At 41.9% G+C, this 19237-nt stretch overlaps 2 protein-coding genes across 3 annotated transcripts in view; both read right to left on the bottom strand.

Moving 5' to 3' along the window:
• LOC109628127 (cell cycle control protein 50A-like) lies at positions 1-6323 on the bottom strand. The gene is made up of 7 exons (XM_020085059.2): positions 6071-6323; positions 4361-4480; positions 3793-3891; positions 3613-3700; positions 3333-3476; positions 2532-2741; positions 1-1179 (listed from the first exon to the last, which is right to left on the bottom strand). The coding sequence occupies exons 1-7, from the start codon at positions 6317-6319 to the stop codon at positions 986-988; spliced, it is 1104 nt and encodes a 367-aa protein (XP_019940618.2). The 5' UTR covers positions 6320-6323; the 3' UTR covers positions 1-985.
• The window catches only part of LOC109628126 (filamin-A-interacting protein 1-like), a 23582-nt gene continuing 10571 nt past the window's right edge, over positions 6227-19237 (bottom strand). The window contains exons 2-6 of one of the 2 annotated variants that reach the window (XM_020085058.2): positions 18299-18593; positions 17353-17526; positions 16719-16897; positions 8138-10934; positions 6227-7657 (exon numbers count right to left, since the gene is read on the bottom strand). In XM_020085058.2, the coding sequence (XP_019940617.2) occupies positions 7451-7657; positions 8138-10934; positions 16719-16897; positions 17353-17526; positions 18299-18586 (3645 nt within the window). In that variant the 5' untranslated portion in view covers positions 18587-18593 and the 3' untranslated portion in view covers positions 6227-7450. Of the gene's footprint in view, positions 7658-8137; positions 10935-16718; positions 16898-17352; positions 17527-18298; positions 18615-19237 lie in introns of both variants that reach the window. The other variant, XM_020085057.2, reaches the window with a different exon arrangement.

The raw sequence follows: 19237 nt of genomic DNA on the forward strand, positions 1-19237 counted from the left end.
CATTTAACAAGTTGTTTAATTGGACCCTATAAACCTTATAAAAACGAATAACTGTCAATTTCAAACAGTGTACGAATCATAAACTAATCAACAACGTAACAGTGCGACAGAAGATGGAGTGAAAACAAGAGGAAAACTAACAGATGTGATACTTTTAAAGTGCATTCAGTATCATTTGGTCAACATTGGAGAACGCAGGATATTTTTACTTTTCACTTAAGTGTAAATCCAAAATAGAATGTTGTGCTCTAATCAGCCGGAGGTGCTTACAAAAGTCTTAGAAAGAAGAATACTGGATGCGTAGGGTTATAGGATCATATTTCCTTCATTAATAAGAATTAGATCATGTCTGAGTATTTTTAATGATTAAATACAGAATATGACGGGCACATTCTCTTTATACGACCAGTCACAGCAGAGAGTAGATTGGTAGGTATTAATTATAAATGTTCTCTGACCCTGCAAGGGTAAAGTGGGTCTTGTTAAACATTAATGCGTATCATAGTTACCAGCATGCGAGCAACGTTCATCCCATCCTCTATTCAAGGTCACATCAGAGGTATGTCAATGAAATATAACGGTACATTCATCAGCAGGACATATTACAGTAAATAGTAGGGACAATTACTTTAAAAATACATACATCCTTCAATAATAAAGCCATTTGCAAAGCGATGCTAAAATAGATACTTTATAGATAAATAAGAGGATAAAGAAAAAGTTGAAGACGGGCAATTGACGATTGCAGGGGCCAACTTAAAGCTAAATGCACAGAGACACAGACTCTAGCATCTTCTTTTTAAAATAAACATCCTATGTATAAAAACGGCTTTTGATAAGATGGAAGAATCTTCTGTCTTTCCAAAAACACACGGCAGACAATCACAGAGAACCAGTGTATTCACGCTAAAAAAAAAAAGATTTCAACAAGCAGTCCTGAACAGACCCCACAGGGTCCCACATGCAGAGAGAACCGAAGAACCGTTTAGTTTGGGATATCTGCACTGTGGTTGCGAGTGTCATATTTATGGTGGATGATGAGCAGAACCACACCGAGGAAGAAGCAGATGGAGCCCACCGTGATGTAGGCGATACCCAGGAAAGGGTTCTTTCCCCCCATCCAGGAGATGGTGCTCAGGATCATTCGTTTGCGACCATCAAAGCTGGTCACTGGGTAATCTGATTTCAAATGGTTAAAGAAAAACAACTGCAGCGTCTGGACTGAAAGAAATTGACAATACAGGATTTAGAAGTAATCTACAGCAAAAGCAGTAACACATTTGTAGACATTAAGAAGTTAATACTAAAGCTGAACTGGGCTGTTTCACAGCAGATGAGTCATTATCCAAACATTGCACTTGTTCTATCAGTAAACAGGAAAATCCTGTTTGCTGAACCAATCCTGTAAATACTTTCCAAATATCCAGTTAAAACGAATTTGCCATGACACGCAATTTGCTCTCATGTATTCAAATGCCCCACCACCACACGCATGAAGTCCTCGGCTGCTTCAGCTGAGTGGAAAGACATGAGCATGAAGACTTGTTGTGGATGAAGAGTAAGTCAGCAGCGTGGCGTAAAGTCGATAAACAGTCTGACTTTTAACTGTTACTTTGATGTCTGCGATGTACACTACAAAACACTTCCACAAGCCGCTTCTCAGACACTTTGGTGTCAGCTCAGGATGGATTTGCTTGATAGCATCCTCCATTTTTGAAGCAAAAATACATAACATTACTTAGTCAAGCCCTATGTCAGTCATATGAAGGAATATCAAAGAATTACTTAAACTTGCCTATAATTGAAGATAAGGTGAAGTAGACTCATTGAGAACAACCGTCGAAATGCTCCATTATGTTTCAAACTACAGGCAGAGACAGTAGGTATCATAACAGACTGTATAAAAAGAGGGATTGATCGTATTTACCACAGACACGTTGAGTGTTCGTTATTTGTAATATTTGTATTCCACTGTAAGCCATTACATGAGATTAAACTGCTCATGTATGTAAAACATAAGCCTGAATAACTCTTTGTGTGGGTGACACAATTTCAGTTCAGTTCTATAGAACTGGACTTGCTTTTCAAAGAAGTATGTATCAGCACACCTCATCAGTCACATGCTTCTCAATCTGAGGTGTGTGAATAACTCTGCAGAGTAAACCCAGAAACCTCTCTGCTCTGGAACATATGTTGATATAACATTTTGTGTTCCTTTATTTTCCTCAGCAAACCTTTTAAGATAACTCACCCTGGTGTGGACATTAATCAAATAGTTCTGGAGTCCCAGTGAGTGTACTGGTGTTTGCTCAGAGCACAGGATATTTACTCGATGTTGTTAATGTGTTTACTGTGCTTCCGTGTAGACAGGATTTGGGAAATCTATGTGATTAATGATTATCTAAGAATAATTTTCAAATTGTGAAGCTTTCCACGAGGAAATTAAATTCATACAAGCCGACCCTAGAGCTTAAAGCCATCTTTAGTTTTGATAGTGCAGCAGTGTTTCAAGCCATAATTCAAAAGGATACTGTAAGTAATGTCCAAGACGTAGTTGCCACTGGGTAGAGTGGGGGTGGTGCTGGACTTCTTCTGGATGATGCGGTACAGCTTGCGGAAGGTGGGCAACGCAGCCGTGCGCATCCACACAATGAAGTCCTCGTTGATGAAGCCATTGTTGTCAGGATCTGAAGGGTCCAACTCGTACACTGGCTTCCTCCAGTTCACCGGCTTAGTTGTACCTGAGAAAGAAAGAGACAAAACCAAGCTGGACACTGTAAGACTGTAACATTTACTGAGCAACAGCGCCCCCTGCAGCCAAATGTGGGGACTAATTCTGAGAAGTAGTTTTAATATGGAGAAGAAAACAAAGCCTATCAATCTGTTGACTAGATAGTCCCACCCACTGAAGTGAAACACAAATGAATAGGGAACGTTACCCATGATCCTTGGCTTCCTTTACTAAAAGAGCTAATGCTGTAACAAATAAACCAAACTGTGTTTATAATCCTTGATATTATAAAGTTCCCTCGCTGAATGTTGGAGATAGATTCTTGTAATTCTTGTTGACTTTTAAGTATTTTAACTGATCTACAGTTCAGCATTATTCATGAACTTGCTTGGCCTGATTCTGGCAAATCAAACTGCGACTATCAGACACACTCACAGGAGATCGTACCTACTCACTAAAGTTACATAAAGTAGCAACAGGTGCTGGGGTGAGGACTGGGAATTATAATGGCGTCATTCTCCCTATGAGTACAATCATGTCATTTAGAAGCTGCAATTTTCTGGTACAAAAAAAGTTTCATAGAAAAGTTTGCTGAAATCACCTTGGAAGGCAACGGTGAGGTTTTTGTTTTCACCAGGATTCCTGAACTTCACATGCTTGTCTGTCCACCAAGCAATTCCTTTCTTCACCAGAGGAATTGTATTTCTGGTGCCATTGGATTCAATATGATACAGCTCCAGAGTGTCTGAAAAGAAGAAGTATTACGTTCAATATCAGCACACAGCAAGAACGGGCGATAAGTTTAACTTCTGCAAACTAACGTCAGAGTTTTTGTTGAAAAGATGAGCAGCAAAAATGTGTGTTCACCATATCTCACTTACCGTTGAAAAGGCTGTTAGCTATGGCCCCACATGGAGCGATGGGCAGTCCATCACTCGTACGGTACGGCTCACATTCTTTGCTGGGGCTCTATAAACAACAGAGAAGGTTGAACTGAAGCAAGAGGCTTTCAATCTAAAATCTTTGCACGATATAAACACACAATGTTGTCAGTATCATACCGACTGAGCACCATACAACTGGCTGTCGTCCCTGGACTTCACATAGCGTCTGTGGTTCTGATAGAAGTTGGATAAGCCGTAGTACATATAGACATTGCTCTGCAGGGGAAGAGAGACAGTGTTATAGACTGGATATATAATAAATATTGGTGCCTGTATGTTATTAGATCAAACAGATGTTGTTTCACCCCAGTTTCATCTTTGATGCACCCATTAATGCAAATGTATAATGTAAGGAACCTTTTAACTTTGGTGAGTAATTGTGATGTGTCTTATCTGAAATCTGTTGAGACTGAAATACAACTGGGTGTGAGCTCTTAATAACTGATCAATAAAAGCCTTTTAAAAGTTACTGGACTGCACATTTTCAGACAGGAATAATCAATGACAACGAAGGCTCCAAACAAACCCTGAGTTTGCCTTTCTCTAGACTCAAAATAGATCTTAATGGATGTTACGTGTCAGGAGAGCAGTTTTTTTCCCTTTTATTACACAAGCCACATTGTCAATATTAGAAGCCATGCATTATTCATAGGATCCGCATACTGTGAACTGGTGTCTGACTCGCCTCAAATGGCTGATCCAGCGTGAAATCCACAGAGCAGAGACATGGTGTCGTGTTGTTCCAGCTGACGTTATTGGCGCAGCTGTAGCAGGGACTGTCAGCGTTCACACCGGTGTAATCAATCTGAAAAAAGAGGGGTTGAAAAACTACATTTAGACACAATAACAGAAAGTTAATCCAGTATAAGTAGATGAAATGATGATTCTGTGTTATAAACTTCCATGTAGCACATTGTATTTTTATGTAGAGATTATAACTGAGGCAATGATTCAACTTTAACTTGACACTGAAAGCTGTTATTTGATGCTGTTGAACTGTATTGTACATACATTTATTTTCCCAATTTCTTGTAGGACCCATTGATACAAGCTGGGTGTTACACTTTAATAGAAATCGGTTTTGTCCACTTGTGTGCACATTTGTTTTCAAAGCTGACTCCATGGTGTGATAACACTGGTGAACCTAGCACACGACAAATAAAGTTCACCGACCGAAAAAAAGAATTATAAATAAGTGCAGTTAATACAATCAAATGAGCCTGTGGTGGTTAAGATTTTAGATAAAGGTGCTAAAGTATCGACAGCTCTTTTTTGAGCAAAATGACAGGAAATGGAACAAAATAATGCTTGTAAATATTTGTCTTTGCTGGGGGTGCCTCGTATTTCAAATGTACTAGTTTCCTCCTGGTCTGTGTGGTGTACAGCTTCACCAGTTGTGTCAAGGCGGTTCTTCTAATCCTGATGACTAAGTTAACCATGTCAGAGTTTACTCTTACTTCTCAGCCTCAGATTTCGAGAACTTGGTACCACATAAGAAATATATCTAACAATCCAGCCACTGTGAAATGACTTAGTTTGTGACTTAGCTTAGTTTGTCTTTGAGTCTACACTTACTTTTTTAGTTTGCCTATTGTCTGTCTATTTTTGTTGTGTTAAGTGTATTTGCCCTTTTCTGCTAACCCTTTGATTTGATCAATATCTATCTATTTGATCATATGCGTTAAACGGATGAAGAACATCCTGATAATCGTCTGAATATAAAAATCACAGTCTCAAATGTCCGTGAAGTTGCCTCAACACGATCTGAGCGCTTGTATTTGCCCTTACACTGCTGTTTAATTCTTAGTTTGCTCTAGCTAGTAGCTAGCTAGCTACACTGTACAGACGTCGCAACATATGAAAATACTACAATCGGCATGAAATGCTGGTGAACAAAGTGCATTTTGGGAGTTGGAGTTACAGTCACTTAAGTCAGTGACTAAGAAGAGGTAATCTCAACATGTAAGACTCTAACAAATGACAAGCTGGGTTAATGTTAATGTAAATGTAAAGTGTTAATATAAACACATTAAGTATATATTCAGTTTATGAGTAAGAGCCCAAATACATTTAAAAGTGCGGAAAAGAAGAAACTATAAATGCAGAGAATTAACAAAACTTTTTTAGACCCCTCGTTTTCAGCAACTTATTGGTTTATAAGTTAGTAGCTAGCTAGCTAGCTTAAGTCAGCTGAGCAGGACAGACAGGATCAGAAACATGACGAGATGTCTCTGGTGGTTTATGTTCTCGTGTATTTCAACAGGTCTACGTGGTTTGTGGCGGAGCTGCAGTTTGCTAACAGTGACTTTAAATGGCCTGAGGCAGCGGTGAACAAACCTTCTTCTCGGAGTTAACAGCCGTTAAATGTCCCCGGCAGACATGACAGTTACTGTACCTCGAACTCCTTGATGTTGTTGGATGTGACGAAGAGGCCGATGCCGATGGGGATGAAGATGAGGCCGATAACGAAGAAGGCTGGCAGCACGGTGCCCGCCGTCAGGATGGGCTGCCAGGCCGGTAACCTCTGCTGCTTGAACGCCGTGTTGTCCGGTTTCTTGCTCTTCGCCTCCGCCGCTCCGCTGTGACCCACGGCGCCGGATAGCTGCCCGTCCTCCTCCTTGGCGTTGTAGCTGGACGCCATCATGGCTGCGATCCACTCCGAGCACAGTGATCCACTCTACCCGACGGGCGACGGCTCCTCGGTGAAACCTGGGACGGCACGATAAGGTAGACGGTGAAGCTGTCTGAGGAGCGAAACCCTCACAGGCTGGTTCAAATCTCCACTTGTTGTTGTCTTGATCTGTCCGGTTAATCCAGAGACTGCACAATCTGAACCCCGGAGGAAGAAGCCGGAAGCTTCCGAGCCTATAGCGTGTTGACACGTAGCAGTTACGTCATCGTAGAGCAGACTCCCTTTCTGCACACCGGTGTATTGTGTATTAATATTAATATTAGTTTAAAAAGGTTATTACACGTTTTGACATGTTATTACACATTTTCAAAGATGAGAATTATCACTTCATATAAACTTAATGATCCTCACATGAATAAATGCAGAATGGCAACAGTACCCTTAATTTCACAGGATTTACATGTGATTTAAAGAATATATCAAGTCTCTACAAAATGATCAATAAACAATATGAAACTGTTCCACTTTATTTTATTTTTTCTCCTTTATATGTATGTTACATATATTTTTTTGACATAATGTATGTCTACACTGTTCTAACAGGTATATCTTCATCCATATGTCTGTTTATTTAACTTTACTATATCTTTTATTATCTGTATTTGCTGCATTTATGGGTTTTTTTATTTTTCTGTACAAATAATCAAGTCACAACCCTTAGAACTCATATTTATTTCAAAATACATATTAAGTACAAATCTTTCACAGAAAAAAATTAACATAATTTACATGAGTAAAGTATTCTGGTCTATGATGGTTCCATATAAAATATATCCACAATGTCACTCAAACACTCAAAGCAAGAGGCAGTTAGTAGCAGCACAGTCTGATATTTAACCCAAATGCCCATCACAATACACACTGTAAATACAAAGAATATGAATCCATCCATATCACAGAAATAGACAGGAGACTGACAAGTATAAAATACTTTACAAAAATAAATGGCTTGGTTACAGAAAGAGTTGTATAGAGACATCAGAGCTTTTTTTCTTATTGTGAGTGTTGTCTTAATCCCTGTGAAGCTCAAAATTTAGATAATGTATATTTGAACATTTTATGTGCAGACTATTATTGTGTCAATCAGGCTTTTCCTCCATTTTGTAAAGCACTGCTGTTCACAGTGGATTTCTTCACTTCTATCCTCATAGACTGTGTCTCGGCTCGCGACTCAAGCTTCACTCCACCCGAGATGCCCAGGGATCCCAGCACAGCTTTCCCCGTCTTCAGGCTCTTTGACATTGGGATGCGGGTCAGCCCTGTGCGAGGTGGCTGGGCATCATGCCCAGTCTGACAAAAGAGAGAGAGAGGGAAAGAGTACAGTTTCTTAGGCAGGGGAATAAAGACACAGAGCACTTGAGGCGAACATAATGAAGAAATAAAGGAAAACCCCATTACAGGAAGAGAAAAAAGCAAGAATTTCCAAACAATTTAACTGTTCATCTGCACTATAGGAACTGTGTGAAGGAAAAATGTAAATATTTATCCATTCTTTCACTAAATCCTAGTGGGTGAGCTCTTGTCCATGCCAAGTTTTGGCGTGCCCTTCCTGGTGTAGTTCTGTTTTGTGTCAGCCAGAGGGCACCGGGCCCTGCATGGCTGTTTGTGAATGTAAACACTGTGTAACAACTATAAATTACAGCATGACTGAAGCAGGGTTCAGACATAGCCTACACTGAAGTCTGGACATTTCCCTGAAATTTTACAAAGGGGCTTTCTATGGAGGAAAACATTATTTCATAATGAGGATAACCTCTAAATAAAACTTACCATGGTTTGTGCTGGCCTGGAAGTGGAGGATGTAACAGGGGAAATCGTGATACTGCTCATCACTTTGCTCTGTGAGCTCCTGGTAGCAGTGGTGGTGATTTGGCGGGGCGAGCGCAAAACTGTCCCAGTTGATAAGGTCATCTCCTTGCTCTCTGTCACAGCAGCCACTGGCCTGACAACCATCTTTGGGGTCATGCTGTTGCCTAGGTGAATATGGATCTTATTATCTTCAGTGGTGATGATGCTGGTTGTGTTGTGACCCTTCCGAATGGCCACCGGAACCATCTGCTTCTCTGGGGTAACCTTGAACACAGCTCGGCCCATAGTCATCTCCTGCGGCTCTGGGGAGGTGGAGGCTTCAGACACAACAGAAGTGCTGACTGTCATAATGGAGACGGGGGACAGTGGCCTTCCTGAAGCAGTGGAGCAAGGTCGATTGCTCTCAGGAGACTTGGCTCTGGATATAGCTGTGATGGTGACTGGAGACTTTGCTCTTTCAAGACCCTGATGTCCAGTGGTGGGCTTTCTTTTGGGGGTTGGAGCAGAGTAGGTGGGAATGATTGTGATTCTTGATTTCGGTTGAGATGGGTTGGGGCTGAGAGGAGCTGAGCTAGAGAAAACGCTCTCAGTAGTGGGGCTGCTGATCTCAAGAGTGGCCATGTTGTTGTGATGGTCTGGTGTTACTCGGATGTGTAGAGGCTGCCCATGCTTTGGGGACATGGTCAGTTCAGAGGGCAGATGGTCTCCATTAATGTGCAGAGGCTTTTCCAAGCTGGTCTCTTGAGGGGGGTTGTCCTTTTTCCTCATCCAGGGTATCCAGGATTTCTTCAAGCCCATGTCGCTGCTTGTTGAAGGACAACGCTCAATTGACTTTTCTGACTTCTTCAGGCACTTTTGTCTGAGGTTGTTCATGATGTGATTTTCTTCTTGAACAGATTTCCTGATAAACACAGCTGGGGTATCCTCCTCTGCTGGCCCAGATGACGATGCCTCTGTCTGTACTCCAGTGGAAGTCACAGCCGCGTCCACCATTCTCCTCCCATTCAAGCTGGGCCTTAGTGCTCGACTGTGGCGCTTTGCTATCTCCAGCTCTTTGGTGAGGTGGAAAACTTCGGTTCTCATGTTCTTTGCTTTCTCTTCCTCTTCTAGGAACCTCTGCTGCAGGACGGAGTAGTCTACTTGCAGCTGAGAGAGCTGGTCCTCTTTGTGCATCAGTTCATGGATCTTCTCTTTGAGGGCAGCCACATCAGCCTGCAGTTCCCTGGTTTTGACCTCCTCTCTCTTGCATCGTTGTCGGAGGCCTTCTTCCTGGCTTTCCTCCTCTCCTTTCTCAATGGCTTTGTTCCGAGCAATCTGATTTCTCATGTCCTCCACCTGCTGGGAGAGAATGTTGGCTTTGTCCTGCTCAGTCATGAACCGTTTTTCCAACATGTCGTACTGATCCTCCGTCTTGATCAAATCTCCTTCTACCACTTCAAGTTGTTTGAGGCGATTTTTCAGGCGCTCAATTTCAAAAGTCAGTTCCTTAATTTTGTTGTCTTCTCTTCTTATGGGGTCAGGCGTTCGCCCTGGGTCACATTTCATCAAATTGTTCACTGATAGCTTTTCTGCTTGCTCAAACCCATCTAACCTCTTTTTCATTTGGCTGACTTTAGAATTAAGATCCTTAGATTTATCTATTTCATAAGCTAGTTTATTGCTTAGCTCCCCCTTTTCTATGGTTAGAGTTTCTACTTTGTTTTCCATCTCTGATTTTAACTTCAGGAGCTTTTTGCTTTCTTCTATCAGTTTCTCAGTCACCTCCATGACCTTACTCTCCTCAACCTTGACCATTGTACTCAAATCCTCCTGTTTCTTCTCATCTGACTTCATTCTTTCCATCAGGGTCTTTCGTTCTTCCATCAAAGCAACTGTCAGTGACTTCAGCTTACTTAAGTCATCCTTAAGACTTAGTTCTGACTTTTCCAACTTGAGTTCTGAAGACTCTAGCTCTTTCATACGGATCCTGAGGGTTACAACTTCATCTGAGAGCTCTTTGCTCAGGCCATTTTCTCTCTCTAAAGCAGTGTGTAACTGCGCACACTCAGACTTGCTGATACTAAATGCATCCTCAAGCTTCTCTAACTCCATCATCCTTTTCTGGAGCTTCTCCACTTCTAGCCTAAGGTCTTTGCTTTTATTGTCCTCCTCTTGAAGCCTCTTTCTCAGCTCCTTACATTGATTTTCAGTCTTGGTAATCTCCTCATCCTTTCCTTCCATTTCCAGCACCTGCTTCCGCAAGTTTTCCAACTCAGCAATCAAGTTGGAGTTGCCACACTCCCCTTTGCCAATCTTCTCTCTGAGCTCCTGCAGTTCCTCCTCTGATTTCCTCAGGGCCCTGTTGCTCTCCTCCAGCTCCTCCACTTTATGCGTCAGCCCCAAAAGTTTGGCGTTGAGTTGACGGTTGTGGCTCTCCTGACTGGCAAGCTTGGCACTCATCTCTTCGTGTTGTTGGGTGAGTTTAGTGGATTTTTCTTTAAGCTCAGCCTCCAGGCTCAGCAACCTGTGGCCATCTTCCTGGGCATGCTCCCTGGCCTCACTCAGTGCCTGCTCCCGCTGTTGCAGCTGCTGGCTGAGTTCCTGGACCCGCTGGCTCTGTTGGTCCATTTGCTCCAGGTGCTGCTGGCGCTCATTGACCAACATCAGGGCAAAGGACTTCAGTTTAACCAGCTCTTCTTGCACCTTGGCCAGACGTTTAGAGTGCTCCTTCTCCTTTTTGACCTGGTAGGCTTTTTCGTTTTCAAGCAACCTCTTCAGTCTAAAAGTAGGAGGAGAAAGGTGCAATGCTTTAGTTTGGTGTTTGTCAAAATCAGTTACTTCTGTCTGTGTTAGCCATCTGTGTCATGGAAACATGAATTATTTGTACCCCAGAATGTAATGTTTTATTCCAGTTATTGTTTCCATCATGTGAATGATCCTACTGACTCTTTTCAGAATAGTTTGAAGATCAAAGTGTTTTCTCTTTATGGAAGTTATAATCTCAAATCACACCACTGTAAGACACAAACCCAAGATACAAAATTTCATACATATTACAACTATTTTTCATAGAAATTCAGGATGCTGAAATTGCATCCAGTACCTGAATTCATTTTAATCCATCCAAGACAAAAAGACAATTTCGTTATAAATATATTGCATGTTGTGCAGAAAATATCTTATATGCTGTGTTACTATGCAAAACAAACAAAGGTAAACTAGCAAGGATCTACACCACAGCAAAACCCAAACATTGTTTTCATTGATGGGATAGAATCTAAGAAGACAAACTGCTCGTGGAAGTTAAACACCCCCTCACCAAGTGGTCCTCTTTTCTATTAGCTTCTTTCTATGCTGCTCATGCACATTCTCATCTCCTGCTCTGACATAATACATGCAAAGCAGATTGAATGCAAAGCTGCATGGGCTCCTTGCACACTCAGACTAATGCAATATTCAATCAGAACATTTTGCATTGCAAAATAAACCAAATGAGTGTGCACCAGGACAACAAGGATGCAGGTGCATACATAGTGTACTGCCACCTCAAATGGGGTTTGTTTGACAACACAGAAACAAATGAATCTTAAACTTACCCTCTATTGATGCTCTATTAACAACCACGTGGACATTTCTGCTGTTAGATAAAATCCACAGAATGCTTAAGAAGCACCAGGAGCCTCCTTTTCCACAGACCTTCCACTGTCACATTCCAAGCATGTTATCAAGACAATGAGAGGTGAATAAATACAGTGGAGCACAAGTAGACCTCTTGTGTGATGTCACCTCATCCATATAAGGTAGAAATGTGTGTATGGGAGCGTTTGTGCTGTTCGGGTTTGGACACTGTGAAGGGGGTGGGAAGCCTTGCCACAAGGGGAGGGTTTTGGCAAAACTCCCACTCTCCAATTTTCAAGCTTTCATAAAACATGGCTTGTTTAATGGAAAACAACTATGGACAGTTATTTTAATCCTGAAGGTTTACAAATATACGAGAGAGAAAGATAAATATTAACATTTCTTTCAGACAAAATCTGGTTTGGTTCACGATTGGTGCGAATCAAATTATATCTCCAGTTTCCAAACTGCACATGCTGAACATTGCATCTGCATATTCTCACTGGTATGACAGGGGAGAATGTCTGCTGTAGTTCCACTCCAGGGGAAACTGTACCTGAACGGGGATCCCTGCGAAGTTTATGTGTGATGAGAAAAACAGAAATGGATGAGTCTAATGTATCCCGTGTGGTGGAGAAGATCTGGGAGGATTGAGCGTATCCATGGCGATAGGTTCATGAAGTGCTATCTGCCAAGACTGTTGCCATGAAATGATGCAATGTTTCTCAAAGCTCTGCAGATGAATTAAAATTGAAATCCTGTTGTTTCTCAGTTTACACGTGGCAGTAAACATCCAACAATGATTTACTGCAGGATTCATTGCCAAGTAGCATTAGCAGGCATGTCTGGCTACTGTACAAAGGAGACATCCAGCTCTTAAAATTCATACTTACACAGTCAGATGTCACTGATACCCAAGTAATTGGCAATCTAAAATTACTTTCCTGCAAAGGTCAAAGTCATGATGTCAGGGGGATTTGGCACCAATGGTCAGGCAATGTAAGAACTTTAGTTTCATTTAGAAATAACTATGGATTAAGTGGCTGCATCCAGTGGCAGATACAAATGCTTGGATTTGTGAGAAGATATCTGCAGAAGATATTTCTTCATCCGTTTGTAAGAAAGATTGTGCAAAATCTACTAGATGAGTTGGTGGAAAGTTAACATTCTGCGATTTTTATTTTTTTAAATTTTTCCCCAAAGAATAATTCATCTGTCTTGATGGGAAACAGGTACATTGAGGGAGCTGATATCCATAAATGAGCACCATTCTTGTTTGAAGAACATTTCAGGTTTAAGAAATAGTTTGAATGAGGTTGTCAGCTTCTTAGACAACTACACACTGTGCTTTAGAAACATAAACACATTTCTTACGCAGGTGTGATGTACAAGCCAGGCCCAAAATCTACAAGGGGGCTTTTTTTTTCATCATGGAACAACATTTCATCCCATGTTTCCTTGGGAATGTGCTCAGAGGCACTGCAGCCAAGCCCCCATGTAAGGAGGCTGAGGACTGAAGGAGACACGAGCTGCCAAAAGGCTGTCAATGCAGTAATGATCTTTCTTGACAGAGAAAAAGCATTAAGTGTTGAGCAAGAGAGTCGGTGATAATGTACAGTATGCAAGACTGATATGGTGCGAAAAGAGAGAAATCAGAGGCCGGCATCCACCGTAGGTCTACACACTGCCCTGTGCTCAAAATCTGCCAACGGATTCTTGAATAATGTGTAGTTTCGTTTTAAATGACAAAGAAAACAGTCATTCAGACCTTTTCATTTTGTGTGCGTGACTGTATACTGTCTTTGAAACTCCTCTCACGAATGGCAGCCATTTCTTCTCTCAATCGTGACACATACCACCATGCCACTCAAATATTTAAACTTCCTGACGCTTAAATTGCTCTGTTGTCTGAGAAGGTGTTAATGGCTGGTGGCTGTCTGTCTGACTTTCTGTGCATTCCTGCAGCTGTTTGGCACAAGACCTCTGACTTTTCTCTCTTCACTCTCGCCCAGATGGCCAGAGGAGATACACATTGATAAGGACGAGACGATGACATGCCTCCATCTCACCTGAGAAACTGAATGTCAAAACAGAGCGGTGCCTGGTGGATTTGTCTGTTAGCCGCTGACATTTTCAAGCAAATAACAGTTTTTTTCCCCATGGACTTGGTCCCTGCAGTGGAAACGAGTTCCTGCAAAGGTTCCTACTTTCAGGAAGTTCCTACAGTTGAAACATGGTTTGAGAGACTCTTTCTCTTTCTGTCTTCTGTTTGTTCTCCTTCCACAACCCTCATTCTCACGACTCTCCAGGACAGTTTTGTATCCTTTTACGGCAACAAATAGAAGAACCTGGGAGAGAGAGAGAGATCACCCCCTTTCCTCTCTCCATGGTGACAGAGGCCGACCTATGCGTGAGCCAAAGAACCTGTTGGAAACTACCTGGCATTAGAAGGAGGTCAGCTCTTACTAGCTTGCATGAGAGTCAAGTGAAAGTGAAGTGGGGTTTCATGATGTGCGTGATTTGTGCCATATGCTTCAAACTGTAGTTAAGGCTGAATGTCACCCATGTTTATAGGTTTTTATCATGATCTCATTTAAGAATACATGCACAAATGTGAACAAAGTTTACACAGAGAATGAACAGAAGACTCCTGATTTACAATTGGTTAAGGGTGTGTAAAGCAGTTTTATCTTCCGATTGCTACAGCACAGAATCAACATGGCAGTGTTTTATGATATTTTGTTTTCATGTCTGGATAGTGGGAGGAGGTGGAGAAGTGTAGTCCATCTTTATATACAGTATATATTTTATATACTTTATCTATGGTTTCCCCCTATAGATCGTAATAATTTAAACAGAAAGCAGCAATGTGCCTGAAAACACCCTCACTGAGCTGCTGTCATGTTTCTCCTCACAGCTTCCCAAACGCCCTCCTGTACTGTCAAAACAACATTTGAAAAGATGCTAGACTGCACTAATTTACTTGCACATCAAAGCAAAAACCCACGGCTTGACTTTCATCCTGTGATTTTATCTCAGCTCAACTTCTCTGCACTCATTCATGCACACATTTTGCTCCGGGATAGATGTGTTTGGAAGTAAAAGTTCATTAGGATGTCAGTCAAACCAACTCCTGACTAGAACATAATTTGTGTTCTCTCAAACAAAATCCAAATGGTATCAATTCCACACACAGCAAGTTTGTTGAAATCATAAAACACCCACCTTCGCTCTAAAGACATGTTAATTTAGGCCTGTGCGCTCACTGATTTACACTCAAGAACAAATTCTTTATTGAAACGTTTTAAATCATAACTGCCCTCTTCCCCCCGTCCAATGAAACCAGCCTGAGGAGAAGCCGGAACACTGAAGCTGAAAGTCTGCTGCTCATTTCCCCACCGTCTCCCTCAGCGTCTGATGGCAGCTCAACTGTCATGTCTGTGATTTAACTTCCATGGTCTGTTTCCTGTGTCCTGCAGTAAAAGCCCAAGGTATAGAAGCAATATGTGTGTGTGTGTGTGTGTGTCGGCTTGGTCAGTGCTGTGAAATGAGCTGTTTGAAGTTTAGACAGTTCATGAAATGCGGCATGTAAGTGGTTTCCAGTCTGCTTTACCTTTGACTGGTGCTGTATACACTGTACTGTACGCTACTGCAGGTTGCTCTCTACCTCATTCACATGTGCAACCTCACCAGAGAAACGCATATTCACTTACATTAGAGCATGTGATGCACACAGTATCCCCACCTCTCGAGGTTATTGAGTGAGAATGGGCAGTGATGTGTTAATCACTGGGAATCGAAACGAAATACATTCCCCATCAAGCAGCAGCCAATTAAAGTCTTTCATGTGTGAGGACTTTAATTAGAATGGCCTCCAACTCTCTCATAGACATTCAGCACACATCCACTTCACAAGTCTGTTTCATCTCCCTGAGGCCCTCTACACACACACACACACACACGCACACGAGATGCATCCATCAGTGTGTGCACCCGCCTCCCCACTTTTAACTTCATCCAACCTCTCATCCCTCCATCCCCTGTTGACCAACAAGCCCTGACGCACACCCACGGCGATGACTTCACTCTACAGAGGATGTCATGGGAGACCAGCTCCAGTGAAATGGCCTTCATCCCGACACTCCTCCTCACATCCTCTATACACACCCTGATCCTTTCCTCGGCTACAGTTTTCCACTCCGCCTCCCTCCTCCCATCCCCGATCTACAGTATATGCACCTCTCCCTGTCAAGGTATGTGAGGTTATTACTTCACTAGCCAGCTCCCTCCACGCTCGTCCTCTCCTCCTCTCTCACCAGGTTGATGAGGCCGTTTTTTACACATTCCCTAAAGTTGATGCATTCCATCACCCCTCTCCTCTTTATATGTTCCACACTGCTTTCATAAACCATGGTGGCTCTAAATCATGTTTTTTCACTTCCTCACTCCTCTCCCTCACCACTCCTCTCCTCCTCTACTGCTTTCACCAGCTTCCATTTCATTGTTTCTCCTAAAACTTAATTTACCAGTCTGTGGTGCGAACAAACTTTCCATATGAAAAACAAATTTTGTTTGTATCAGTATAGCAAATAAAGTTATATTTACACTTTAAATTGTGTAGTACCATTTAATCTGTACATAAAAAGTAATGTTTGTGTTTTTCCACTCAACACATATCCAATCCATGATGAAAATGTATGTCATTACTCCAAAACATGCTATTTCTTTGTATTTTAACACATATCGATGTAAGTTACAAAACTTTTAATGAAAAAAATAGTTATTCTGCTGTGTAAAAGCCCTGTTTTCTTGTTTTTCCTTGCTTCGGTACATCTTTGAAATGACAATGACCATCTCAGATTAAATACTATCATTTAAATAATAAGACCATATCATTAAGCAGTTCTAAGCCCCAGTTCCCACACTCCTTTTCTTCCCTTCTCACCTCTCTCTCTCTTGCTCCAACAGGTTGGTGAAGTCATCGCTCTTGTTCATGTAGTCCACATGTTTGCGTTTCTCTGAGTCCAGCTCGTGAACAGTGCGGCGGTGGCACTTTTCAGCGAGCAGCAGCTGGCCCAGCATCCTCCGGTACGTGTCCCTGTGCTTCTCCTGCAGACGGTCCAGCTGACACACACAAACACAAGAACCACAGACACACACACTTTTTTTTTTTTGCTGTGATTTAATTTGACACTTTTCTTGCAACAAAATGTTCAGGAATGTCACATTCAAGTTTTTGTCCTCTGAAACATATAAACATGTATATTATTTTTGCAATGTAACTAATTTGAAAGAAATCTTTGAATTACATCTCCAACTAATTTAGACTTTTTTCCAATTATAAAAGTATCACTGACTCTATATATACTATGTTATATATTTTTAGAGCAGATAACCCTTTTTTATTGTTTCTCTTTTGACTTTACTTGATTTTATCTTTTGTCCGTTTACACAGTCTGGCAAATCAAGGGTCCATAAACCTGTCAATGAAAAATAAACTCCTCATCATCTGTAACATTTCGACTTAATGTGTTTGCTGACAGCAGAAGTCTTGCTATTACTCAGAGCAGCACACTGACCTCAGCCATAGGCTTTTGGTAGACACTGTGGTTGTGTGGCTCAGTGCCAGTGAGGAAGCTGTCTCTCTGCAGGGCCTGGAGGGCCGAGTCGGGGACTGCAGAGCCGTAACGTGATTCAAGGGCCTCCGGCTCCGTCTGTTTGGACTTTAACATGCCGATGACATCCTCTCTGGCCTGAAATCACATAGACATAAAAAGACCTATAAATGGTGTAGAACAGGGGCCTGAGGCTGTGGACCTCCACTCAGACAAAAAAAGTGCCCTCCTCACCCCACATTAGTTTACTTGTCAAGTTTGTCTAAACCAGCATCAACAGTTGAGCAAAGGCAGCATCTTCAGACTGCACCAAACATATAAACACAAAAGGTCTGTTTTATAAACCACTGAATTTCTGAACTATCTTGGATAAAATCACACATATATTTCAATTTCTGATGTTGTATTCTTGTGTATTTCTAAAGCACTTTGAAACCTTGTTTAGATAAGTGCTATATTAATTAAACTTGATTGTACTTTGTGATATATGTTTACTTCCATTCACTGAACTGCGTGGAGCCCCCCTGAAGAGGCCCACCGCCCTCTCTGAAAACCTCTCGTACAACATATTGGATGGAGAAGGAGGAGTTTGTACTCATTCCAACTGGGCATCTGTTTAAAGGGACTAGCCTCTTAATTCCCCCGATATTGTCACATACACATTGCAAACCTGCCTGAAAATGCTTGCATGTTGCCAATTTCAACCACAAGATAGAGCTGTTGTGCAAGAAATTCTACTTAAAGTCAATCTAAAGTATAGGGATGCACTACAAACTGCTTTTGTATTCCTCCTGGATGCCTCTCACAGGTAAGTTTTCTTACCATATACAAATTACAGCAGGTCAAAGGTCACATGAAAGTGACAGTAACATTCAAACCATAGACTGTATATAAAGAGATTCAAACCCACCTGAACCTCTCCCTCCATGATCCCCAGCAGTTTGAGCAGATCCTCTCTGGACAGATCCATGATGTCTCTTCTTTTCTCTCTGGCCTCAGAGGAGTCAAACAGCAGCTTCTCTTTATCTGTGATCACCTCCACCTCCAACTTATCGTTGCTTTCATTCTGCTGAACTTTGGCCTTCAGGCTCTTCACAGGCAAAACCACTTCCTGTTCCTGGCTGATGTCGTGGTCGTCCTGTGGAACCCCGAGGACGCCGTTGTCTTCTCTCTCCACCCCGCTGTTTTTGGACCGCATCCTCTACCTGCACCAAGGACAGAGGAGACTGGAGGAGGTTTTTATTTTTATTTTTAGAGAATAGTTCAGTTCTTTTTTATGGCACAATTTGTTTCAGTTGAAAGTTTGGCATCTGTATTTTGTAACACTTCAGATTGTGTTAATGCATGGTTACCCATGATAGAGAGTTTTACTCTCTGCTTTACCGACATATACTTTTATCCAATACATTCACACAGACACAAACATACTGCACCCATGATATTGACCTGTGTGACATTCCTGAATGAATATCCATAGCACTGTGTGTCTGGTTGGGGGTGTGGGAGTGTGTGTGTGCATTCCTGACACGTCCCGTCCCCTCACGGGCGCTGTGTATCTGATGCTGAGGGTTGATGGTCTGGAGGCACATTTGTGGCACCCCTGAGTGCTCTAACCTTTTTTGCTCACATTAAAAAAGCCTGACTCAAACATTTTATCCAGATCCTAACTATAAATCTGTTGATGGCAGACTCTGAATTTAATTACACCGCATGAATCACTTATAACATCACAGGTCCTGTTGAGGTGGCCTGCAGCTTATACTGTAAACCTGATTACTTAAACACACAGTGAGCTGGGAGAATAACACAGAGGAGCTACAGCAGTGCATACATGTACTCTTCACTTGTA

This window comes from Paralichthys olivaceus, chromosome 12 (genome assembly GCF_024713975.1).
Source record: "Paralichthys olivaceus isolate ysfri-2021 chromosome 12, ASM2471397v2, whole genome shotgun sequence".
NCBI classification, from domain to species: Eukaryota; Metazoa; Chordata; class Actinopteri; order Pleuronectiformes; family Paralichthyidae; genus Paralichthys; species Paralichthys olivaceus.

What these genes read in the sequence shown, in the direction of transcription:
- LOC109628127 (XM_020085059.2), bottom strand. Translation starts at nt 6,319, where the DNA reads ATGATGGCGTCCAGCTACAACGCCAAGGAGGAGGACGGGCAGCTATCC. An exon ending in AGTTGTATGGTGCTCAGTCG is followed by an intron (nt 3,701 to 3,792) that starts GTATGATACTGA and finishes TGTTGTTTATAG; the next exon opens with AGCCCCAGCAAAGAATGTGA. An exon ending in CCTCACCGTTGCCTTCCAAG is followed by an intron (nt 2,742 to 3,332) that starts GTGATTTCAGCA and finishes TTTCTTTCTCAG; the next exon opens with GTACAACTAAGCCGGTGAAC.